At 34.0% G+C, this 26526-nt stretch overlaps 1 protein-coding gene and 3 long non-coding RNA genes across 6 annotated transcripts; 1 reads left to right on the top strand and 3 right to left on the bottom strand.

The window, feature by feature from the left end:
• Positions 1–3591: 3591 nt before the first annotated feature.
• On the bottom strand, positions 3592–7351 carry LOC146909601 (uncharacterized). Of its 2 annotated transcripts, XR_015017735.1 has the most exons (5): positions 6895–7351; positions 6255–6643; positions 5702–5793; positions 4941–5047; positions 3592–3946 (listed from the first exon to the last, which is right to left on the bottom strand). It is a non-coding gene; the product is annotated as an uncharacterized LOC146909601 (long non-coding RNA). The 2 variants fall into 2 exon arrangements; XR_015017734.1 differs by lacking the exon at positions 6255–6643 and having other exon boundaries at positions 6895–7058.
• A 2415-nt stretch (positions 7352–9766) lies between these two features.
• On the top strand, positions 9767–11536 carry LOC146909600 (uncharacterized). The gene is made up of 2 exons (XR_015018179.1): positions 9767–10563; positions 11388–11536. It is a non-coding gene; the product is annotated as an uncharacterized LOC146909600 (long non-coding RNA).
• Positions 11537–13721: 2185 nt separating this feature from the next.
• Positions 13722–17837, bottom strand: LOC146909599 (uncharacterized). Of its 2 annotated transcripts, XR_015018177.1 has the most exons (5): positions 17697–17837; positions 17419–17580; positions 15033–15167; positions 14759–14885; positions 13722–14138 (listed from the first exon to the last, which is right to left on the bottom strand). It is a non-coding gene; the product is annotated as an uncharacterized LOC146909599 (long non-coding RNA). The 2 variants fall into 2 exon arrangements; XR_015018178.1 differs by lacking the exon at positions 14759–14885.
• Positions 17838–18224: 387 nt separating this feature from the next.
• On the bottom strand, positions 18225–18902 carry LOC146909598 (protein MAINTENANCE OF MERISTEMS-like). Its single transcript, XM_085729362.1, has 2 exons — positions 18783–18902; positions 18225–18680 (listed from the first exon to the last, which is right to left on the bottom strand). Exons 1-2 carry the CDS (start codon positions 18900–18902, stop codon positions 18225–18227), a joined length of 576 nt encoding a protein of 191 aa, XP_085585488.1.
• Positions 18903–26526: the final 7624 nt, after the last annotated feature.

Here is a 26526-nt window from a genome sequence, read left to right as displayed (position 1 = left end):
TCCCGTATCTTCGTATTCTTGCGCTGTATTTGCTCCAGTCCTCTTTCTTTTGCTCCAAGGCACCTTCCACCATATATTTATTCCTAAAATAAAATAAAACACAATTTGAAGTAAAATATTCTAAACTAAAATAAAATGCAATAAAATAAAATAAAATCTAAAATAAAACTAAACTAAATAAGGCAATAAATAAGACTATCTATGACTCATCAACCACCAGCCATCTCAAGACTACACAAAGCCAAACCAACCAACAGATAAGAACAACAACACAACAAAACAAGTACCGAAGGTAATCCACTACCATTCGCGTACAAACAGGAAAAATCACGGATACTAGTAGTTAGTCTGGACAAGACTGACCACGGCTCTGATACCAACTTGTAACACCCTATTTCTATTAAAGCAATAAAACATGCGAATATAACAAATATTCAAGAAATAGACGCTACGTCTCGACTAAACAACAATATCCAACATCATTCATATATAAATTTCAACAGTCGCAGCGGAACACAAATCATACACCTCAATAAAGAGTACACCTCAATAAAGTAATCCAACAAAATAACAAAGGGACACCGACACATCCTAATCAGAGCCTTAAACTATGACTTTCGACCGATAGCGGAGTAAGCTTCCGCTATCCAAGCACTCACCAAGCAACTACTCCTGCACAGCGTCTACCCATCCATACAGACAGGTAGGCGGTCAAAACCACTAGAGGTTAGTATTACATCAATCATAATCAATATGAATAACTTAACATAAATGAACCAATTCAATTCTCATTTAATCATCAAGAACATTAACCCCCACAAGTACAATCATTTAATAACTCCAATCATTGCAAGCATGTAATTAACAAGCACACTTATCATCAACATTCATCATTCACAAACAACCATCAAGACTCATGCAATATGATATGCGCCTAACTCGACTCATATATGCATGTGGTACCAAATCTCCTCAAGGTCGTCACCCATGATGCAACAAAAACATCATAATCACCTCAATTGGATATAAAATCCGCCACCATCAGTCATGAATGCATGAACATATGACTCAAATACAAATGCATGTGTTCACACAAACAAATCACCTCGTCATCACCAACAATTAGTATATATGCAATCGACAACAATTCACCACCACTTGACATATATACAATCACCGACAACATCCACAATCAATCAACACATAGTTGTCTCACATATATACATCATCAAACATCTTCACATAAATTATATCAACTATCCACAAGGATACATAAAACAAACGGCTCTTAAAAACCATTTTCAACAAGTTCGTCTCTCAAAATCACAACATTATAAATAATTGAGCAATTGAACCAAAACCAAGTAAACAAGTTCCAACGCCTCAACTAAGCATACCCCTAAGTCACATATGAATGCAGTAGGGCATGCAATTAAGTCTGACCGGCCAATTGCGACGAAATCATAAAAATCACAAAGTTCGCCTCTCTTTTTCACTTTTCACAAAAATTTCCATTTTCAAAGCAGAACTATTTAAAACTTGATGAAACCAATCACAACCATTTTTAGAAATCATATAAACATTATACAACTCTAATCCTACTTCAATTTCCAGAGAAAAACGAGTTTTCGAAAAAATCGACGTTTGAACCGTTTTTCAAAAGTTAAGTGAAAATTCACAAAACAAAGTCCAGTTCGATTCAAACCATGTCCCAGTAGGATTAAGTGCATAAACAGAGGTTAAACAAGTCAAAAGAAACATTTTAGAAAGCTCGGATTGGTCCTCAAGTGCACGAAGCGAAGAAATAAAAATGGCTGAACTGGGAGCTGCACGCTTAAATCCCAGAAATTCGAGAAGGATGAATATTAGTTCCCTCCATGCCCCTGAAATCCAAAATCACGACGACATGTTAAAACATATGCTGGATGCATATCCAAGAAAAAATCATAACCACATGCAGCCAATGATGAAATCCATGTTTCAAAGCTAAGAAGGGTCCTACATGGATGCTCAAGATCCAACAACAAATCGGCAAGAAGCATATGAAAACCAAAAGCAATAGCAATCTTCTATGAAAAGGTAAAGCCATAAAAAGAAAAGAGCATACAAGGTTTGTATCGTCTCAACTTTCAAGAATTAGAAGACTCTGAAAAAACTGACAATCCGCGTCAGCGAGGAACGACAAGTTAGCCGTGTTATGTTCTATGAAGTAAACGGAAGTATTTTTACAGGGTTAAGCAATATATACCCAGAAAGAAGAAACAAGAGATGGGAAAATGGAACTGCAAACAAACCCTAAGCAAGTGACAAAGTTGAAGATAAATACCAACAACAATAACAAGACTTATTGACTTTTTTTGATCGAAAACGAATAAAATACAACTTTATTATTTTATTGTTTGTTAATGATGTTTTTTTTTTTTTTGGTAGAAGTTTGTTAATGATGTTACACAGTGCAATTTTGTCTCTAACACATGAAATATTCAATTCAAAAATGGGTCGGTCTAATCAAACTTACAATATCGATATTACTAAACAGATCACATTGATGTTAAACGCAAGTGAAGATGTAACTGTCCGTTTCAAATATAGTAACTATCACTTAGGGTGTGTTTGGTTTGAAAGAGAAGTTGTGAAGAGAGAAATAGGTGAGAGAGAGTAAGAGAAGAGAGAAATATGATAGATTTGATGTGTTGCTTGGTATAAGAGAGAAGGAATAGAGAAGTGTGTTTCATTTTTGAAATGACAAGGTTATCCTCATACATAAAAAAACATTCAATTTTTAGTTATTAATTTATAAATTTCAATTCTTTTAAAAAATCATAAAATTCAATGAATAAAATATTTAATTTTGTTTACGAAAGTTAGTTGCTATAAAAAATTAAAAAAAAAAAAAAAAAGGTTCAACACTTGAATGATTCAAAAAAATAATAATAATAAAGTTCGTCCGTCTCGTGGTACATGTAAATTGTACATATACCCAGCTCCTATCATAAAAGAACGTTAGCTCTACCACTGTAGGTATTAAATAAAAAGGGTAATTATGGAAAAATGGGAAAAAATGTTTGTCTCTCGTGTTTCTTCGCATGTCCGTGAAGAAAAGAAAAATTGGCAAGGGCCCACAGTATAAATCAATCTCTCTCTTCAAACTCTCTACTGCACCAAACAAGAAAGTTTAACCCTTCTTCTCTCCTATCTCTATCGCACCATCTTCTCTCTTGGGTATCTCTCTTCAAACAAACACACCATTAGTTTAGTTTAAATGAAAAATGGGAAAAAAAATGTTTGTCTCTCGTGTTTCTTCGCATGTCCGTGAAGAAAAGAAAAATTGGCAAGGGCCCACAGTATATATCAATCTCTCTCTTCAAACTCTCTACTGCACCAAACAAGAAAGTTCAACCCTTCTTCTCTCCTATCTCTATCGCACCATCTTCTCTCTTGGGTATCTCTCTTCAAACAAACACACCATCAGTTTAGTTTAAATAACAATTAACTAGAAATGATCTTTTTTATTATTTAATATGCTATTTAAGATTTTATTCCTACTAGTCCTTGCACCCGTGCTGCCGCACGGGTCATAAAAATTGCATATGTGTAAATCCTAAAAGCAAATTTTAATAGTAAGTATCAAACCTTGAAACATAAAGTTTATAAGTGAATTAACACAATTGGGACACAACAAAATTCAATCTATATAAGTATCAAACCTTGACATGATAGTGTCGTACACATGTCTTTGCTATTGAGTCATGGTATCCATCAATCTATTGTGCTCATTTTCTAAGACATGACGATCATATCTCATCTCATCATACAGCAGCCTATTGCAGGATTGAAGGATTAAAGACACATCTGGCTGAGTGCATAGACTTACCATGACATTGCAACAAATGTTCAATTTCGGCAAGTGTATAACTCCGCAACTGTGAATCATCCAAAACCAAATCTGCCATTTAGAAACAACACAAAATTATAAGAAATATGAATAAGCATAAATTCAGAACTGTATACATTAAATATTTGCAATGAGCATAAACTTAATACTACTGTTTTGGTAAAGGAACTAATTACCAATCTGCATCCTTATAGTATATGTACTCTAAAAGTTGGCCACCAAAATTAATTTGAAAATCAATTGATTTTATACATCCATACCATCCTTGTAGTATCTGTTAATATTGTAAACTATACTGTACATAACAATCATGAATACGGTATTATGGCTGAAGTTCAGTTTAAATAAATAGTTTCATGCATATCATTTCGGTCCAAACACAACTGCTACAATCAAAATTCATTCACAGCCATTTAAATTCGTATTAATGATTAACATATATAGTTATAGTGCTGGTATCATTGTGGAATTGTAGCATACGTTACAAATATTTATACTGATTCTTTTCATTGAGTTCCTAGCAAGCAGATATAAACTAACAATATAAACATGTTACTGATGCAAAATATCGATTCTGCTACTTTGACTGATAACCAAGTTAAAATGTGTTTCTAAATAGCGGTGTTGTTACATTTTAGAATATCACTTTAAAAATCTGGTCCTAAATAGCAGAAATTTACCTTGAAGAATAACACAGATAAAATATAAATCCTCATATAGCTGAATTTTAGTTTAAATTCAAAGCTCAATGCATATAATTTCGTTCCATAACAACTGTTGCAATCAGATGTGGTCCTGGCACTATTAGATGGGCACTAAAATCACAGCCATTTCAATTAGTATCAATGCTTATCAGATATAGTTATAGCACTGATAGCATTGTGGAATTGTATAGGATGGCCTATACGACTTGTTATTACAAATTTTTCAGGAGCAACCAGTGAAATCCGAGTTATCAACTGCATATTCAAGCACATACTTTAAATAACAAACAGTATAGCAATCTGGTCGGTTATAGAATATAAACAGATAGGAATATGCTCACTGTTGCTAATATTAGACAATGGACGACCACCTCCATTTGTCTTACGCTTCTTGTTGGGCAACATCACCTCTCCTGTTCTGATAAAACCACCTCAAGCCTTATAACAACTGAAAAGCTGGTTGGTGTGTCTTAGCATAAGGACATCAGACATGCATAACATAAAATTACTGTTTAGTTCATTATGTTTCCCAATGCGCGTGTAAGAATAAATTTCCTTGAGCACTAAGTTGCACTTTTTAAAATGGAGAGGTGATGTTTGTAGTTAAAATAACAGCAAGTTTCACTGCTAAAATAAAGACTATCACTGCTAAAATAACAGCAAGTTTCAAGAAAGGGATTGATGTTTGTAGTTACTTATTCTTTGTTTGCTATGAAATTCAAGAGTACCAACCAAATGACTAACAAATAGTAGTCTATTTACTATCAAATTCTAATGGAAGAAACAATCAAAAGATCGTCACTAAACATAACACTACCACTTCTCATATCAAATAAAGACTATCACTGCTAAAATAACAGCAAGTTACGTTTCAAGAAAGGGATAGATGTTTGTAGTTACTTATTCTTTGTTTGCTATGAAATTCGAGAGTACCAACCAAATGACTAACAAATAGTAGTCTATTTACTATCAAATTCTAATAGAAGAAACAATCAAAAGATCGTCACTAAACATAACACTACCACTTCTCATATCCAACTCTTTAGTATACACCAAAACAACGCCATTAACAAAATCATACACATATAAAATGCTCACTTACATTTGAGATAACAAATTACATATGATACGTGCGCAGCTTCACCATACTTTTTCACATAGACACTTCATGCTCATCTTCAATATTCATTGGCACTGTATATGAGAAAAGGGAAAAATCAAAATCACAACAATAAATAACATTTAGAATATTTTTTGATTAAAAAATTTACTTAATTATAACCAAATTGGTTAGCAACCAAACAACTCAGCTCCTTTGCAAAAGTAAACACCATACACTAACACTAACTACAAATAAAACTTTATAGGCTGCACAATTAGGACAAAGGAAATTTATTTAATGCCAAACAAAAAAGATCAGTTTAAAAAATGCACAGCCAAGCCACAGCTAAAAAAAAACATCAGGGCAATAAACAAAAGTGCCCACTAAAAGGCCAAAACAGCAGGAAAAAAAATACAGTAACAAAATATTTAAGAAAGCTAGATACAAAAAGAGTTAAAATCCCTTTAGCACAAAAAGTCAGTGCAAACTTTAACACAAAAAGAAACTGAGGTATATCTCTCTGTAAGATCAGCAAATACATGTATAAATTTACTTAGAGCAACTCCAGCTTCCACACCAAACATGTTGTCACGCAAATCAAGCTTCTGCAAGTGCGTGCAAGCTCCAAACTGTAAAAAGCCAGGATCAACTTATGATCATGATTCTTAAATTTAAATCCCTTTAGCACAAACAGAATTAAAATCAAGAGCTTACTAATTTAGAAAGAAAAAAAATGTAGATCAAACTCTGAAAGATGCCACCTATGAAAATGTTGTAACCACAATAAACAAACTAATTGGGGTTAGTTTGCATAAAATCAAACAGATTGGGATGCTTATGATATATAGAAACAACCGATAAAAATGGGATGCTTGAACCTGTGATTGTTTCATTCATTGGTTTCCGTGTACACAAAACATATTAGTCTACTCCTATGATACCCTATAAAAGAGAAAGAGAGAGATAATAAGAATAAAATTGAGAAAAGAGAGACAAAAAATTGAGAAAGGAGAGCATCTCCAGATAAATGGAATCGTAAGAAGAGTTGAGATGAGAGAGAGACCAAAAGGTAAAGCATGGGAAACATATGGATTAAGTGAATTAGTAAAGATAGGAAACTCAATGTTAGGAGGTTAGGTCATATTCATGGAAACTTACTGTAATTCATCAAATTAACACAAATGAGTGCTTACCGTTTGAATCAGAGGAAGAAGAAAGTGTTGGGTCAGAATCAGAGACAGCTGCGACGGATTATGGTGGTGATACGGCGGAGCTCCGTTAGGGTTATGGCATCAGGAGTCGGTGATGGCATCAGGAGCGTGAGTGTGAGAGAAAAGGGAGAGAGATGAAGAATCACGTTGTTATGGTGGAAAGCCATGTATGTGCAATGGTGGAAAGACAAATCCTGATATGTTGTTTATGAAAGAGAGCAAAACTCCTCAAATGGTAGAAACCAGCCTTTGTAACGGCAATGAATTCATTGCAGAATGCAGAAAACCAAAAGACTGTGTGCATTTCAATCATAATTATCCACCAAAAGACTGTAACTGAAAAATCAGAATTAAATGGATTAGGGTTAAGGATTTCACACTTAGGATCTAGGGTTACGGCAACAGGACATATGTATTAGTGGAAGCGAAATTATAAATTAAGATTATGAAAACCCTAAACCTAATTTATATCTCACAATTACCTTTGTTTCCTCCTGCCTTTTTTTGTCCTCCTGCCTTTTTTGAGGGTTTTGAAAAATATTTATTATTTATGAAAAAAATTCTCTCCAAAGATTCGAACCTATGACATATATTCATTATATATCACAATTACCTTTGTGTCCTCCTGCCTTTTTGTGTCCTCCTGCCTTTTTTGAGGGTTTTGAAAAATATTTATATTATTTATTATTTATGAAAAAAATTCTCTCCAAAGATTCGAACCATGACATATTGGTTACTTCAAAGCATTTTGACCACCAAGCCACTTACGGTATTTGTGATATCATTTGGCTTCCACTACATGATATCCAACATTAAACTCCCTTTTCTAAAAACCAATTAATTCTTTTTCCTTTCTTTCCAAACGGTTTTGAACCCTTTTTTCTCCTTCGCAATCTAAACCCAAAAGTTTGTGATTTTCAACCATTTTTTCCCTTCACACAGTAACTTTTTCCAAAAATTTGTTCATTGTTTAAACATGTCAAACCATCTCTTTTACTTTATCTGTGTCATCTCTTTTTTTTCAACTTCAATACACCATTTTTTTTTCATTGTTCCATCTCCCTCTCTCTCACTTCTCTGTTCACTATCACCATTCATTATCCACACCATCAGTGCAGTAACCAAACAATCATCACTAACCAACCGTCACTATCGTCACCGTTAACAAACCATCGTCGCGTTCATCTTTCATCACGTCATTACCATCACCGCCATGACAATGACTCCGTCGCCGGCAGTCCCCTCGATCCTCTCTAGCGATCTCATCCTTGATGTACTTTCGTTTCTTCTTATAAGATCTTTTCTTTGATTCAGGTATGTAAGTAAGTGTTGGAAAACCCTAATTTCCGACCTCACCTTTGTGAAATTGCATCACCAGAAATCACAATCACAAACACGAAATTCACCCTTCCCACTGCAGGTTGAAGAATTCAGGTGGTGGTTGCAGTTATGAAAACAGACCAATGCCTCTTCTGCTGCTATCATCTATATTTAAGTTTTTTTTTTAGCTTTTATTTGTTACAACTATTGTTTTGTCGGTGATTCTTTATCTTTTATGGTATTAGATGATTTGCTGTGAAATTGAGAGTAATTGAATCATTGAGGAATTAAATAACTTCGAATTATGTTGTCCGTAGGAAAGAAACTAATAGAAGGTATGTATGTTCTCGCTAATTTATTTCTCTAATCATGGTTGTGTGATATCCGGTGTTCATTCTTTTGCAAATAAATTTCCTGTAGTTACAGTACACATAATGTTTTCTGCTAAACTTTGTCACTTAATGCTGAACAGGACGCTATTTGACATCTTAGTATAGTAAATTGCTGACTGATCTCTATTATGTTATCATTCCGAGCAACCTTCTATGAACAACGTACCTTATTATAATCTCATTGCTTATGACATTATTACCATCAATCATAACTTCATATCTGTTACGTATAACTAATATTCTAATTTTTTAAGAAGCAAGAACTGATGCAATTATTCACTGCAAGATAATCTAAGAAACCATGTTATCTTATCCATCAGTGCATCTAATATCTTAAATTGCGGTGACTGTTAAACCGAGATTGCAGTTACAAGGCACAAAATGCATTCAAATAAACTTTGCCTTTTTTCTCCTGGAAAGGAAATTTTTCGACATCTACCCATAGTCAATTCATAACTGATCTTGTAACATCCTAATATTATATATAAATTATATATGTTCTTCGTAGTGATTTTCTATATTTATTTACTCAAAAATTATTTTTTATGTGTAAAGAATTTATGAAAATTGTATCTCTCTATTTTAAGCTAGTTAATTAGAACCTCTAATTTATATTTTTTTTGTTGATTTATCTCATTCTGCATTTATCAATATGATAATCTTCTACTAATGCATCTTTATGTCCTTGTCATAGAAGTTACATTAAATTGTTGATTATTAAGCCTATAATTTTATGTAAAGCCAAAATATGCTAGTGTAGATTATTACCTAAAGGTTTAATTAATATATAATGGTTAAAGAGGAAGAAAATGGAATATTGGGATAAGATAATGAGGTATATATAATGATTTAGAAAGCACGTGGTAAGCAAGTGGCTATTAAGAATGAGATAATTATGCAAAGACAATATCCTCAAAATCAGGAGTTGGGACGTGACAAGAGAGAGGAAAGTTGGGTGTGATACATTAGCTTTTAATTTATTTTATTAAATTAGATAGAAATGGTAAACTAGTCCTGCCTATTATATTCTTATATTCTTGCAAGAGAGACGCAACACTTGGGACCCTTACACCACTTCCTTCCTCATTATCCGGACTTGCTCCAACTGAATTGATTTTCTCCTTTGCCTTAGTGTGTGGGACATGTTCTTTTATTGTGGCATAAATATAGTAGTTATTATAGATTTAAGATTGCCAAAAACGATCCATGCTGACTTTAAGCTCTTGAGTACATGAAAGGCTTTTAATGGATATGATGATACGTTCTCAGAACTTCATCTGTGAGCTGCTCCTTTATAAGCATAATTCACATTAGTCCTCCAATTTCAATTGGCCAAAATCAGAAACAAACCCTGGATAACCACGTTCCTGGCCATTCATTTCATTATTCTATGATGATTAATGATTATAGTGGGGCTTTATAATATGGGGCTTTATTAGACCCACAAATAAATAGATTTTATAGTGGGCTTGGCCCCAAATAATTTTTTTCAATTAGAGGGCTTTAATTTAGTGGTGGGGGCTTTTTTAAGTGAGCTTTGAAATTGGGGGCTCTATTGACACCTCTAGATTAATCTCGGATTGGATTAAGTTGTGTTTCACACAATTGCATAACGATATACAAAGTCCATCAATCAATTTATATTCTGGTGAGTCGTTCTTGCACACATATGTTTCTAATTTATCCCTTGTCTCACTTCATGAAATTCCAATTTAAGCCATTTTCGTTTTCTTTAAACCTGTCACCGTGGAATCGCGACTGCACCTTCGTTCACCGTCCGATTGGGCTAATTTTTGGACAGCGTGTTCAAGACATGTGGTTCTTCGTTTTCAACGGTCCGATCGTCAAAATAATGCCTGGAGTGAGAGAAAACGTGTCTGCATCTTAGCTGTGAGTTTGAGGTGGTTTAGAGTTTTGGCTAGGAAGAAAAGCCCTCGAGGTAAGGGCTTTTTCCCCATACGTCCATACTAAGTGCTAGGCTGTGTTATTAAGTAGAGATAGCAATTCTTGTCTTTTAAAAAAGAAAAATAATTAAATGGTATTTTCATGGTAAAATTAATCCTTTTTAAAAATGATTATTATTAATTGTGAGTGACTATTCTTAATTATGTTTTAAATGAAAGTTCTGTATGATAATGTGGTGTGAATTGATATATTTTATTTTATTATGTTTATATGTTTTTGTGATGCTGAGAAAGACATGTTAGATTTTGATTAATTAAGGAAAATGAAAAGAGAGAGATGAAAATGTGAGTTTTATTAAAAAGATTATTTTTGATTATGTTCTTGGTGATGTGAGATATATAATTATTTATGTGTGGTGCCTTTGTGGCGGGTAAATATCATATTGCATTGGTGTGCCTAAGTGGCGGGATTTAGTCTCATTTTCATGATCATGCATGGTATATGCATCTTTGTGGTGCCTGTGTGGCGGAAATTGCAATTAAATTTCTTTGTGATGCCTGTGTAGCGGGAATTGCAATTATATTTATATCCGAATCATATAGTTATAAGAGCATGCATCTTACGCATAATTGCATTGAGTCAGTTGTATAGTTGTGATTGATAATTGACTTAAAACTATTTTATTGCAAATAAGATGTGTGTGAACTTTAATTAAAGCATATGACTTGAATGTATTTTTCTTAATTCTTTTGATTGAGAAGTTTCGATATTGTCTATTCTATGACATTGTTTCTTGTGCTTTGAGTATGAACCAATTTGGATAAGGAAATTGACCCTTACATTAATATAATGTTGTAGGTACCAAAGATGATATATGAAGTTTGATGTGTGATGAAAGCGTACGCGGGGACAAAATTGGGTTTTTATTTGAATTGTAATTTTAGAAGATAATTTTGAAAGTACATTTATTTTAAGAATTTTAGTTAAATTATGTCAAGAATTTTGTATATCTTCTTGTGAAGAATTTATTAGTGATCATAATAAATAAATAGTAGTGATTTTCTAAAAAATTGAGAATGATTTAGGCGTAATGTCTTGGACCAAAATCCAGGGCGTTACAGATCTCAAATTAGTTATTATTCAAATCATAATTCTATGTTTCCCTATGTAGCGGCGAGTATCCAAAATGATTAAGATATTCGTTTCGAACAACTATTCGAAAACTAATCTTTGTGGACAAAATATCATATATTTAATGTCAGTTTCAACAAATGAAACACCTGTATTTGTTAGTATATGGTGGAGATGGTTCTCATATTTTAGATTGCGGCGAATTTTTGAATCATTCAAATCATCCTAAATACAATGTTGTTTACAAGGAAATTTTTCGTAATGTATCAGCATGATTTGTTCCCTTTTTTTTAAGTTGTATTATTATTTTTAACATTGTATTTGCACAAATAGATTATGAATTAACAGTATAATTAAATATTTTGTTTGCCATCAATATGATCCGTGCGGTAGCACGGGTGCAAGGTCTAGTTTAAATAAGTTGAAGAATTTTTTTACGAAACATAGTTGTTTAAGTGAGTTGAGCTTCAAGAATTAATATAAGTATCAAAGCTTAAAAAGTGTTTACATAAATTTTTACAAATCATCCACCAAAATTGTCATCTTAAAAAAAAAGTTAAATTTATAACATTGTAAGTGATTGAAATTTCATCGATTCGGTCAACTTCTACTCTGTAAGATAAATGAATGAAAAATTTAAGGCTTTGTTTGGGAGTTTGGAGGGAAGGGGAAGGGAGAGTTTTGGAAAAAAGGAAGGAGTAAGTGGAAGAAATAGAAGATATTGGGAGGAGAGGGCTTTAGAGGTTAATTTTTTACTCATAATAAAAAATTCCCCTCATTTGGGAGAACTCAAAAATTGCATTGGGGGAGGGTTTTGGGAGGTTATGGAGGGTTTATATAAATTTTTCAAATTCAATCTATGTTGTTATAATATTCTTAAAATTAAAAGTATATTAATCATAAGTATTAGTTTATCATTCTCTAAAAAACTGTTTTTTCAAAAAATGTGAATTTTTTGTCCTTTTTTCTATATATTTCCAACCCCCCAAAGCCCTCCCCTCCCTTTCCTTCCCCTCCAAACTCCCAAACAAAGCCTAAGATTCAAAAACTAATTTTTCTATATTGTAATATTTTAGCTAAGTGAATTATGGTGAGGATAATCTAATTAATGATATTTTATTAGTAATATTAGACCATCCACAACAGAACACCGTAAATTGGGTGCTTAAATTTAATTCATATGTCAACATCACTCATTATACTGTAATACTTAATAAGCACCAATTTTCTCCAACCCAGTACCTTAAAAAAATTACTAAATAGGTCCCACAAATAATTTTATAGCATTACATTTCAACAAAATATATTTATTTTATTAAGATTTATTAAATGGAACATATGAAAAATGAAGAGAGAGGGTGCTTCCATAGTCACCCTTCTCCATAACCACTCTTGTATTACTAGACCATCGACCCGTGCTCCGCACGGGTCTTATCCACTTTAATAGAAATCAATAAGTTATATTTTATATTTTCATTGATATTAAATAAGTCAGGAAAAAGCGTATTACCATTGAAATGAGTTGCAGACAATATTAATTATCATAAATTATAAAATATTTCTGTAGACTTTCATTTGATGGCTCTCCAATCTATTTACGCATATAAGTGTTTTATTAGTACACACATCACTGATTTGGAAATATTATTAAAAACATTTTATAAGAACGATTGAGTACTATGATCTATATGTGGCAGTAAGCAAAGATACAAAGTAAAAGGATTGTCCAACAGTTGCTATTAGTTGGATGATCAAAGCATACAAAGTAGGCATGTAGTGAGGATTAAAAGCTAGCATGAATTTCTTTCTTTTTATTCGAAGAGAAAAATATCTTTCGTGAAGACTTTCAACAGAATATCTTTCATGAAGGCTTTCAATAGATATCTTTCAGTTTTGAGGAAAATAGATATGAAGCTAGCATGATAATCTATTTATTTTTTATTTTTTTAAAAAGAAGATATATCGACATTAATTCCTGTAAGTGTTGGTCCTTAAGCCAGATCATCGGCTATTCAAGTGAGGAAAACATCAAAGCAATGTTATCGGTTATCGAGGTCCTTATTTGTATATATAAGTTCATTTATATACTACCTTTTCGCATGTAGAGTTTCTTACACAATGAGTAGTGATTAATAATACAATTTTGCTTAGAGAAGATATATAACCTGATACAAACTTGGTTCTATGAATTTTATCTCCTTTGATGCCTAAACAATTTCTTTACGCGATACTTGGCTGATCCACGTTTGGTCATTCGGTCCCTTGAGTCAAGTGGTAAATATTATGTAGCAACTTACACAAATTGCAGACGTGGTCTGCAATTAACTCAACTCTAGATTAAACATATTGCTTATGTCATGCTAAAGAGAAGCAATAATTGAAAAAGTATGACAACTTATTCCATTAGCAAATAGGGACTCCTCAACAACATTGTTGAATTTTAGTTTCCTTCAAAACCATCCATGATAAAGCATTTGTCTGTCATGGCACAACAACTACCATCAGATGATACAAAATGCAGAATAAGCAAGTCATTAGGGGCAAAAATATGGGGAGGCACACACATTTAGTATCATGAAAGATAAATCAACTTTCCCATTCAAATTTCAAAGCATCACACACATTTCTTATTGTCATTGCTAGCATTACAAAGAATATTTGTATTCTAAATTGGTAGCAGAATAAAGCAAGAGTGAGGGAAATGGATACAACCACCAAGACCATATAACAAAACCAAATACCAAAACAATTCCTTCCCTATTTGTTGTATGAATCATTGTATATACCGCAAATGATGTAAGTATGAAATGCAAGAATTCTATTATAACAATTATAGCCCTCTTATATTTGTTTCATGTTGTACACCATACATATTGAGTTTGATTTTCTCCTTTCATTTGGAATGGACATTAGCCTTGCCAATATTTCTTTCATCCCTTAATTACAGTAGTTATTATATTTTAAATTTGACAAACTCCAACTATGAAACCTCTTCTCTAAACATATACTGATCATATATTGATATACTGCTAACATCATGAGAAAACATACAAAAAAACATCATCTCATATTAGAAATTTTATACAACAGAAACTCACAACCCAAAACAAAATTGAGTAAAGCTTTAGGTGTGACTGCCAAACTGCCTTGCGCTGAGCATTGTCATCAGTGGGCCGTGATAGGAAAAAACTCAAGTTCAAATTTGAATTGTTGAGTTGCTCCTTGCTGAGCAATTGCCGAAGCAGATGAGAGAGGTAGAGGGGATCAGTAAGAAAGAGAAAGGGACATGAATCATCTAATTGGAAACAAAGCAGAAATATAAGCCAACAGATAAACTGAGAAATCAGAATGGCACAATAAGTAATAAAACACCTTCTGTTTTATCTTCTGTGCAGCTGCAGGATCCTTCTCATGAATCATCTAATTGGAAACAAAAATTATATCCCTTAAATGACAACGACTTTCTTTGACCTTGCTAGCAAGGAACATGCACGTTGTTGCAATGATCTGTAAAAATGTTCAACAATTGGATTATTAATTCAAATAAACCAATCTTTGAGTTTATGTTGCTTTTATATCTATCATTTTCCTGATATAAAGCTCGAACGAAACTACAATCTCTCGACATTAAAATCTCAAATAATAAAGCACTAATATGTTGACGATTCTGACACTTGATTAACAGAAAACTTCAAGAAGAAAAATGCTTAATTTTCTATGATTTTTGTCCTATACTCATTTTTGTATGTTGAAAATGTATCAATGATTTCAATCAAATTTTCATAATATACGATATGCTAATCAAAATATGCTAATCTTCACAAAAAGGTAACGAAAATGAACACAGTAAAGAGCCCATTACATATACCATGTATCTGCAAAAGAAAATCAAAGAAATTAATGTGCACGCCTAAATCTTGATAATTAACAATAAAAATATGATACAGAGACAAACAAAATTGAAAATGTGAACAGAAATCAGAAATAATATCCTTCAAAATCATGCTGAAACTAACTACACATACCTTGATAGGTTTAAGATTCCCTCTATGAGTAGACTGTAGAACCCCAATTACTATCAAAACACAAAAGCCTTAAACTACTATCCCTTCTGATTGAGTCTGTAGCGACCACATAACACAACATCCAGAAGGATAGAACAATGTAGGGGAAGTTTTGTTGAATGAATGAGAAAAAAAACGAAAAGAAAATGTGAGGGAGCCATAAAATTGATTGGAGTGGTGAAGAGAGGAAAAAATTGAGGGATGTGGGAAGAAAAAATCAACGAAAAAAGGTTGTGATTAGAAGAGAAAAAGTGCATCAGTGAGAAAGAGAAGAATAAGAGAGAAGGCTGGTTGGGAAGAATAAGATGAAGGGGAAAATATATAGAGTAATTAATTGGTGGAAAAGAGGGGCCCAACATTAAATGACAGATACAAATGGAGAGAATTTGCAATTTGAAATCAGCATTTATGACTGTTAGTTGGCAATTCAAATTTTGCACATGAAAAGTCACAATAAATTGGAGGAACCCGCCATCTCAGACTCTGCATTTAAGGGAGCCGCATAGCTTGTTGTGAAAGCTTGGTAAGGCACCTAAGGAGGGAAAACACCAAAGCTATTATGATTTGAAATTCAAATTTCAAATCATGAAACAGCATTTAATGAGTAACCATCAGCTTGTCAGCTTGCAAAGCACGATTTCATTAAGTATTTGGGAGGGAAATTAGCATAGAATTAGGGCTAAGCCAATTGCTTGACCTAATTGGCTTTTAGAGTAAGTATGATACTCTACGATGGGGGTGCCTATTTAATACAGTGTTAATTAACTGACCGCATATTGAAAGAGGAGCATCAAGTTGATCTTTTTAGTGTAATAATTACGTAATATTTTATGAGAGGGAGAGAGTCCATAATATTTTACGTGCATCAAGTTGATCTTTTTAGTGTAATAATTACGTAATACATGGTTAAAATTTGCATATCTTAAGAGTGTTATAGACCTCAAGCTATTGATTTTGTATTACTGACATGATGATTTTCTAGAGCTAAAATCATAGGGTTGCCATGAGATACCCAACATTGATACACTTGTCTGAAGAGATCATAACCATCAGTATCCTACCAAATCTCATTGCTTGCAATTATAGTTTTCATAAAATCAATCGAACTCCATGTGCTTCGGCAGTATTTGCACATCTTAGCAGCCATCATGAACCATAGATATATGGAAATTTTTAGAAGTGAAGGACAAACTCAATAGGTTTGAAGTACATGTTATAATGATGACCACTACAACAAAGCATGTTGCTTTCACATTAAGTTTTCCCCAAACTCAAGACAGACATGGATTTCATTTTTTATACAATGAACATCAGCCACAGACCCGTTTGAATATATTACACTTCTGAATCTTGTGGACTACAACATCACATGAATTAAAACAACATGAAATATATTATAATTGAAACTTCATTCCAAGATCACATCGGTAATAATATTAACTACCAAACATTTTGGAACACTTCTTTGTAAACTACGTTAAATGTAAAGCACATAAGACAACTAATAGGAGCATATCTCATAATTCGTTCATACTTAAACATCAAGTCACTGAAAAAGTATAGTGACCATAGTGTCACTATAACACTGTTCCGTAGCAGAATTTAAACGACTATTTTCCGCGATCTACGATCTCAGTTCAGCTCCTTAGGCATGCCTTTGACTACAGAAAGGGACATAAGAACTGAAGACAAACCTTTTCAACATGCACTCGCCGTAGTGTTGGCATTGCAGAGCTCCTATCACGAAACATGGAATTCCGAGCAAAAGCATGAGCAGATGCAGCTGTGGTGGCTTCTGGAAGAAAACGAATAAACCATTCAAGAAGATCCGGGTGGTTTTGGTAGAGTGCAGCAACCTGGAGAAGTGCAATTACGATTAAAATGTGTATCACAGCAATATGTCAAGTACTGGAGGAAATAAAAAAATGAAAAAACCAACATCACAAATTTTCCTGACTATAACAGAACATACCTCTTTGTAGACAAGGGTGTTAGACTTACTTTCCTTTCTGTATGTATTCAATATGTCCAGAAATGACTATGAACATCGCCCTGAAACCAAGTCTGCATAAAAAGGAACCATTAAGCTCAAAACTGAAACCGTTAATTCTACATTGCAAACAAATCTGCATGAAGAGAATCCAATAAAACTACACAAGTCATAAAACATAAAAGCCAAGTCATGTTGGTCCATCCCGTGGACTCCTACTCCTCCTCCGCGGTGTCGGCATCTGCTCCAGCATGCTCCACTCAGACTGTATGCCCTGTATGATCCTAAGAACCTCTGGATTACCAAACACATCTGGATGCCCAAGTGCACTGTCCACTCTAGCCCTGATGTTGCTGATGATCTGGTATGGGTCCGGAAGATGTCTGGCCCACTGCTGCTCAACAAGAACCTCCTCGTAAGCAGGGACAGGACGAGGAGAAGCATTAGCTTCGTAGTCATGAATGGCCGCAGGGGGGTTCACAATAGGATGTGATACTCTAACGAACCATTTCATGTACCCCTAGTATGAAACCACGGCTGGTTATCTGGAACCGGATGACCCCTCTGCTGATGGCTGAGGACATGTAGAGCAAACTTAGTGAAGGCCTGGGCTACGTCATCCGCCGCAATATCCTCTATGTCTGTAGGAGGCCTGGGAATTCTATGGACATACCTGTACTGCCTAAGAACCCGCTCTGGCAAGTGACGGACCATCCTGTCTCTGCCGGCCATGATCCATCCTGAGTACCAGCATATATCCTGAAAGGGCGTGAGGTCTCGTCGTCTATCGTACGGCATCCAGGTGACATGAGAAAGGTCCATCGAATCGATGGCAGCTCTGTAGTAATGAGGATCAGTAAAGCCCCTGGGAGGTTTCCATTGACTCACAAGTGGGGAAACAGTAGGGTCGTAGGCATCATTATCAATCCTCGGAATGATGTTCGAAAAGTGCGCCAAAGTCCATCCCTTCAAACACAAAGAAACAAATATTTATATCACCGCAAGAATTATACAAACAACTAAACATTTACGATCCAATAAGTAAAAAAGAAGAAAAACAATTATTACCACAAGCAATGTCATGTAACCGCCAATGGAGGCCACAGATGAGTCGGAGGTAAGAGATAGCTGCTCATATAGGAAAGCAAGTCCCATCCCACCCCATGACCAGTTGTCCAACTCGTCCATATCTTGCAGAGCAAGCAGCCAATTTAGATTAATGTTTTTGCTGTTCTTGGCGGAAAAAATGGTTCAGCCAAGCAAGAGCAACAGAAACGCCTTAACGCAGGCTAATCTAACTACAGCTCGCTCGTTCTCCACCTCAACTGTGTCAACCTCAAGAAGCTGATTATGTAACGCCCACTTTTTCATAATTAATATTTAAGTGATTTATGGCTTTTATTAGAATATTATGTGGATTATTAAAAATATATATATACATATATATATATATATATATATATATATATATATATATATATATATATATATATATATATATAGGGGGCATATCTAGTGAGAATAGGTTTTATATGTGAGAATGATGAGAATAACTAATAGCCATTGGATTAAAATCAATGGCCAAGATTAAAGAGGTACATCAAAACACTCTCATGTGCATCTCCCTCTCTTATCTAATTGTTCTACGTTACCAATCCAGCTATTCATCTTCTTTTAAGCTATCAATCTACCAACACATCTATGGTGTCACCAGAATTGACCTTGCTAACTGCCTTCACTACCAATTTTCTATCGGTTTTGAATATATAGACAAAAAACAATGCTGTTTTATTTTAAAATATAGAAAATTAGCTCAAAGAAAGTGGATTCCATTCTTAAGGATTCTGAAGAAGAAAAAAGAAACAGGGGAAACCGATCTGGTCCCGTTAATTTGATCGCATCGTCCACTGTTGCCATTCTGTCATCATCGCCAGAGAATGTGATAGAGACGAGGCAGAGAGTGAAGGATGACGGTCGGAAAGAGAGAGATAGGAGATCTGGTCGTCGTCCGCAGATCGCCGTTGCCAATCGCTATTGATAGAGGGCGCGGAAGAGAAGAAGAAGATGGCTTCTTATTTTCTTCAACTTGTTTTTTTTTTATTTTCTAAATTAAACAAATTTGGGGATTCTAACGGTGATTTAACAGAAGAAAGAGACACCGCAGATGTTGGTACTTGGTAGATTAGGTTGAAGAAGATGAACAGGTGACTTGTTTAAGCATAACAATTAGATAAGAGAGGAAGATGCACATGAGAGTGTTTTGATGTACCTCTTTAATCTTGGCCATTGATTTTAATCCAATGGATATTAGTTATTCTCATCATTCTCACATATAAAACCTATTCTCACTAGATATGCCCCCTATATATATATATATATATAGAGGATATAATAATAATAATATAAGTATTTTCTTAAATGGGGGAGAAATATTGTATTTAGTATAAATAATTAATTATTAGGGGAAAGAGTAAGTGGTGGTGAGAAGAGCAATTAGGGAAAGAATAAAAGTCTATAGTTGGGAGAGAAAATTAGAACGCGTACAACAGAGAAAAGAGGAAAGAAAGAGGAGAAGTCAGAGAGAACCCTAAGGAACGAAGAACGCGGCTGTTGGATTTCAGAATCATAATCTAAGGTAAGGGTGGGACTAACTCTCATTATTAACAAGTTTTGATTCATAGAAGTGATCAATTGTTGTAGGTTTAAGGGAATGAGATTTAGGTCAAAAATCATTAAAAGTGGAAGAATTAAGTGAATTTTGATGTAAATTGAGGTAGACAGATGTTAGTTAGTCATAAAACACGTTTAGATGTTGATTGGTGATGAATTAGAGGGCTGGGGAGTGAAAATTCGAGTGCTGAGATGAGAGGAGGAGCTGCGACAGAACCCTGTTCTGTCATCGCTCGCCGTTGCGAGCGATTTAGCTCGCCGTTGCGAGCAAACCCCAACTCGCAATTGCGAGTAAACCAGCTCGCTGTTGCGAGCTTCCCCTTCCAGCTCGCCGTTGCGAGTAAAATAGCTCGCCGTTGCGAGTTTGTGCTGTTCAGACCTGATGTTGTGCGAAATTGTGTCTTTTCGCCCGTTTCTTTGATGAATTAGTTTATGATGTTTATATTAGTGATGATGCTGCTATTTAATGATGTTTGATGATGATGTTTGATTATGATTCGATGATGATGGTTGCTTATGTTTTGATTATGTTTTGACGATGAAGTTTGTTTATGATGTTTTGATGATGATGTTTGATTTTGATTTGATGATGATGTTTTGATGATGATGTCTGTTTATGATTGACGATGATAATAATATGATATTAAATGATTATTAATGTTGATGTTTATGATGTCTTAAGTTGTTAAATATATGATGATACCTGGTTATGATTTAAAGATGATCTTGCTTATGAATTAAGAATGATATTTGTTTACTAATGATGATATTGATGATAATAATTAATTAATTATTAATGGATATGATGCTAAGTGATAAATGTTGTTGCTGTCCCATTAATTATAATGATGTAAATGAAGTGAATTATGATGAATATGTTACCTTTGAATAACTATGAAGTTGTTGATTGTTTAACCTTGTTAAATGATGATAAAATGATGCTATTAATGTTAGATATATGTTGTTGGTTATTTTTATGAATTGTTATTTGTTTTTAATGACTGTGAAATCTCACCCCTTCTGCGAATATGTTGCATCGACCGTGGGTAATGTGCAGGTGATAAAGACTAGTTGTGTTCGTGAGTAAACTCCTCACATCGTGTCGTTTAGGATGCTCTGATACGTAACGGGATGAGGGTTGTCTAATGCTTGTTTTTCCTTGTTACGTATTTTATTTAATAAATGTTGAACATTCTTTTTGAAGACTATTTGAGATGTTAAGTTGTGGCCTTTCAATGCCAAAGATTTTATGTGACGTTGCGAACTAAATTTCCGCTGTTTTGATTGTTGAATTTTATAAAGACAGGTTGATTAAATAAATGGTATTTCCTAATTATTATATTTGTTGAAAATGATGTATTGATGTATGTGATGCTCCGTTATGATGATAAACTCTGATGATTTTTATGAAATTTTTAAGTTGGGAAAAACGGGGTGTTACAGATTACACCTATTCAAGAACTCCTCATATCGCCTCTTCAGTACACCAAAACTGATGTGAGAACCACCCTGTTTTATCAGTTCCTTAGCGGATTCCTCCTCTGTAAACAGTAGGTCCGTCTGCATCATCTCTAACCCATCCTCACGGGTTAACTCTCTATCAGGTAGGAGTCTCCCAGTGATGGGAATGCCTAGGAGACACGCCACATCATCTAGTGTGATGGTCATCTCTCCAACCGGTAGATGGAAGCTGTTGGTCTCCGCATGCCATCTCTCTGTCATGGCACAAACGAACCCGTGAGATATGTTCTCGTACCCACTAGTCAGGAGGGGAGTCAGACCAAACATATTCACTTCATCCCAGAACCACCGATTTTGTTCCCCCGGAATAGGCAATGCCAAATTTTTAATGCTCAGCTTCTTCTCGTGGGAGATACCTTTCACCCTATGTTTTCTTCGAAACTGAAATACAAAAACAAAACACAACAAACAATAAGTCGTTAAATAAATAATAATTAAAACAAACATAAAATATATGCTAACATAAATGTTAATTCTAACATTAAATAAGTAAAATAATAATTAGAATAAGTTGTATAAATAGTAAAAAAAGTAAAATAAACACTCAGAAAGAATAGCATAGACATTTAACAACAACATTAATTATTTTAATTGAATTTCAAAACAAAAAATAAGTAAAATAAACATTAAATTATACTTACATCGGCATCAACCCATATCCTACATGCCACATGTCCACCAAAGTTAGGTAAAAGCGAGAGTTCAGAAGGCCCCCCTGCATAGCCGTCCGGACCGGCCTCGTACACCACCCTCGGCACCCCCTGAAAACGAGGCTCGGGCTGCTCATGCTGCTGAGGCTGCTCAGGCTCATCATTCTGCTGAGGCTCCTCAATAACAGGCGGCTCCTCAACAGCAGGCTCCTCAATAACAAACTGGTACTGGTGAGGCTGAGGCTCCTGAAACTGATACGCATCATGTGGCTGCTGATAGACCTCATAATGCGGCTGATACTGCGTCGGGTCCATAGTCTGGGATGGACCCGTCTGCGACGTTGACCCCTCTGCAACGTCATCTCCATCTCTAGCAAGTCTCGTGCCCCCACCTCTCCCTCGATCAGCCATAGGAGGCGTACTGCTTGCTTCTCCCTCCGTGCACTACTAGTAGAATTCTGCACTCTCCCTAACCTAAGTCTGTCATTCGTCACCTCAGGCGGCCTCTGAGACGTATTCCTCCGAGACATATCTGCACAACATTTAAAGAAGCAAAAAATCAATGACACATTTTCACACGGACATTGTGTCATTTCTAACAATTGAACAACAACACTAATATTTCGACAGTGTCATTTCAATCCGTAAACTACCACATTGCAGTCAAACATGTTATAATCAAAATTAACAAATCATGTGTTAACTAATTTGTTAAGTCACAATCCAAAACAACAAAATAATTACCATTGAGACATTTTACCAAACACATGGCGTGCAATTTTCAAACAACTACCTTAAACTAACAATTTCTAGACCCTAAACTACCACATTCTACTCTAAACAACTTCTAAACAACAATTCCTAAGTTAATTCGTCACTAACAATCATCAAAACTAACATGCAAACCAAATTTATAAAAACCTAAAAATGTCATATTTCTTAAAAAAAAAACTAAAATTTCTACAAGTTAAATGCAATTAAGTAGGGTAATCATCACTTACTTGATAATGTGGGAGAAATTGGCTTTGAATGGTGCAAGAATGATGAAAATCGGATATGGGGGGAAAATTTCCGAAGTTGAGAAGTTGGAGAAATGAGGGAAATGTGTTTCTGTGTTGCTGATAAATGACTTAACTAACGCCGCACAAGTTATCTTCCGCAACACATGTTAAGTCACGCATAAAATATAACATGCGCAAGTTAAGGTGCGCAGCGTGACTTAACTTGCGCATGGGTAAAAATGGAAGGCCTGCAGGGTGCGAGTGATTTGTGCTGGGTGGAGAGCAAAATTCTCAAACAACTCAATGGAGTTGGGTCTTCCCATGGTATGGGCCTCATAAAATTTATAGCCCGGTAAACATTTAATAAATATATATAGCATGAATTATATTTTAGATTTGTTGAAGCGGTCTAGTGGTATATTTGCTAACCGGTAATGGTAATGCTTGGGGTCTTGTGTTCAACACCCATGTTTTATGATTTTCTTCTCCTTTTTGCTTCTTTAATTAATATTTTTAGTACGAGAGGACTTTGATTTAGACATTGTTTTTTATGGACTTGAGGTTCATCTGTCCTCTATTTAATTTAGCCAAATAAAAACATAATATAATTTTTTTCTTCTTATTTTGTTAGAACACTTCTTGTAATTTTTGGCTCATACTTATTGTATAAGATAGTTAAACTCTAACAACAAATATTATAATTTTTTTATTTGAAAGAAAAACATTATTATTCTCTAAAAAAACATTATAAACCTTTTATTTTTGGATTTGTAAAAACTAAGGAAAAATATAACCTGGAAGATTGATAAAGATACTCGCTTAAATTATATTTTTATATTATTAATTAGAATATTGATCTTTTATGTGTAGTTACAATAAACACTTTTTTTTAATCTTTACAGATCTTATTTTCAATTTAAATAAATAATTGTTCTTTTAAAAAAAGTTATGTTTTTATTTTATTAGGGGCCTATATTTAAATGAGAGCTGAGCCTCCAATTACCCAGGGACGGCCTTGTATGTGTTAGAACAACAACTAGTAATAGAAGATTAAATCAGAGAAAGAAAGTAAAAGACAATGAACACGCAATATTTGTTAACACAATCCGGTTAATAGTGTCTTCCTTTGCGATTATAGAGCAGTTATAGTACTACTACGATTCAACTTACAATATTCCTCATGTCTTCTTTAGTGTCTTGTATATAAAGTATGGCTTCAAACCAATTACAACACAAGAAACCATCAAATCTGCATAAACAATAAATCGATACCAAACCAGAAAATTTGGACAAAAACCATAAACAATTAAAACAATAATGCAGTAATTAAAAACAAATACAAGAGAAGAAGATCAGCATCAATAATTTATATGGTTCAACCTTAAAGAATCACTCCAAGGAATAGAGAGAACAACAAAAAATCCACTATGCGGAGAAACGAGATCCAAGTCAATACAATACTTCCATTGAATAGTTGGATTACTAACATAGTGATTAGTGATATCTTATACTAACAAATTGTAACATTAGAGACTTCCTCCCAAATGTTGCAACATTTGTTTATAACGACTGAAATCTAAGTGTTACATCACTTCTACTCGTACTTGATTTGTAAGACACTTCAAAACTGCTAAGTTCGAACATAAGATCATTATTAAATTAGAAGTGACTCTGTCTACTTTATCCTAATGCTCTTAGATAAATTCATTTGATGTGAAGTACATGAAGAAACTCTTAGATAAATTCATTTGATGTGAAGTACATGAAGAAACATTTGAATAGCAAAAGTATTTCTTGTTTTGAAGACCAAAAACAGAGGTGCCAAAAGGACAAACCCCATGCGTTATGCTTTCAGCTTCACAGTTGAGCTTAATACTCTTGGTCGTTGTTAGATATAATTACACAGTTGAGCTTAGACTAGACCACCTATAGGCTATAAAGATTAGAGAACCTGAAGTTTATGTTAACTATGAACACTAATCACTGTGCCAATAATGTGTCTCAAAATTTATCTATTGTTTAACATAGAATAGTCAATCTTTAAATGTTAGACACAATATCCCCTTAAATGATTCCACTTGATTCAAGAATAGAGAAATTTGATTTGTTTCAGTATGAAATTATGATTAAATCAATAATTTGATCAGGTAAGGAACGTTAAAATTGTAAATAAAAGTTTAAATAAATGGTAAAATTGAAATAAAAAACTACACAAAAAATTGTTTCAAGAGTGTTCAGAGGAGACGGTTTGAGTCTCTTCCGGCTTAATTAGAGATTTTAGATTCGAATTCGTTCTTGAGAATGTAACAACCTACTGTATTCTTAATGAGAACTTTATCGCTCATTATAGTTCTACACGACACAAAGATTAGCCTCTTCACAAATTAAACCAAAAAGTTTAAAAAAAAATTATATTATATCTTTATTTAGCCTATTTACGTATATATTGAATTATTTGTTTACTCGTGATTTAAAAAAAATGAAATGTTTTTTGAAATGTTTTTTTTTTGTGGTGATCGGGGTTTGAACCTCGAACCTTACATATTTTATGCATTGTCTCTACCAACTGATCTAAGTTCACGTGGACAAATAAAATTTTGTTTAGGAGATCTTTTGGTTTGTTTTTTGTTAACTTTTAAAAAAATAGACGTGGGAGTATATCTTATCATGTTGTTACGAGGTGTACACTAAGCTACGATAGAAGAAAATAATGTAATTATATTTGTTATATGGAGTTATATATATTGCAACGTCCGTGTAAACTGAGTTATGTTCATAAATATTGTTCGTGTCATATATTATCATCATATTTTATGATGAGTTTAATGGCTGTTGGTTGACGAATCAAAACAATTTTACACACAACCAATCAAAACGTTTATTATGTGTGTGTAAAGTTGTTTTGGTCCGTCAATCCACGACCATTAAACACTTTATTTTTATTTTTGAGGGAACCATCAAACACTTTTA

The sequence above is a fragment of the Medicago sativa genome, chromosome 7, assembly GCF_051527215.1.
Source record: "Medicago sativa cultivar Bolivia chromosome 7, Bolivia_mono, whole genome shotgun sequence".
NCBI classification, from domain to species: Eukaryota; Viridiplantae; Streptophyta; class Magnoliopsida; order Fabales; family Fabaceae; genus Medicago; species Medicago sativa.
Note: the sequence above shows the minus strand (reverse complement) of the source record. Positions and strands in the feature narration are given on the sequence as shown.

Coding starts and splice junctions, on each gene's coding strand:
- LOC146909598 (XM_085729362.1), bottom strand. CDS start 18,902: ATGGACGAGTTGGACAACTGGTCATGGGGTGGGATGGGACTTGCTTTC. Junction 18,681..18,782: donor GTTACATGACATTGCTTGTG/GTAATAATTGTT, acceptor TTGTGTTTGAAG/GGATGGACTTTGGCGCACTT.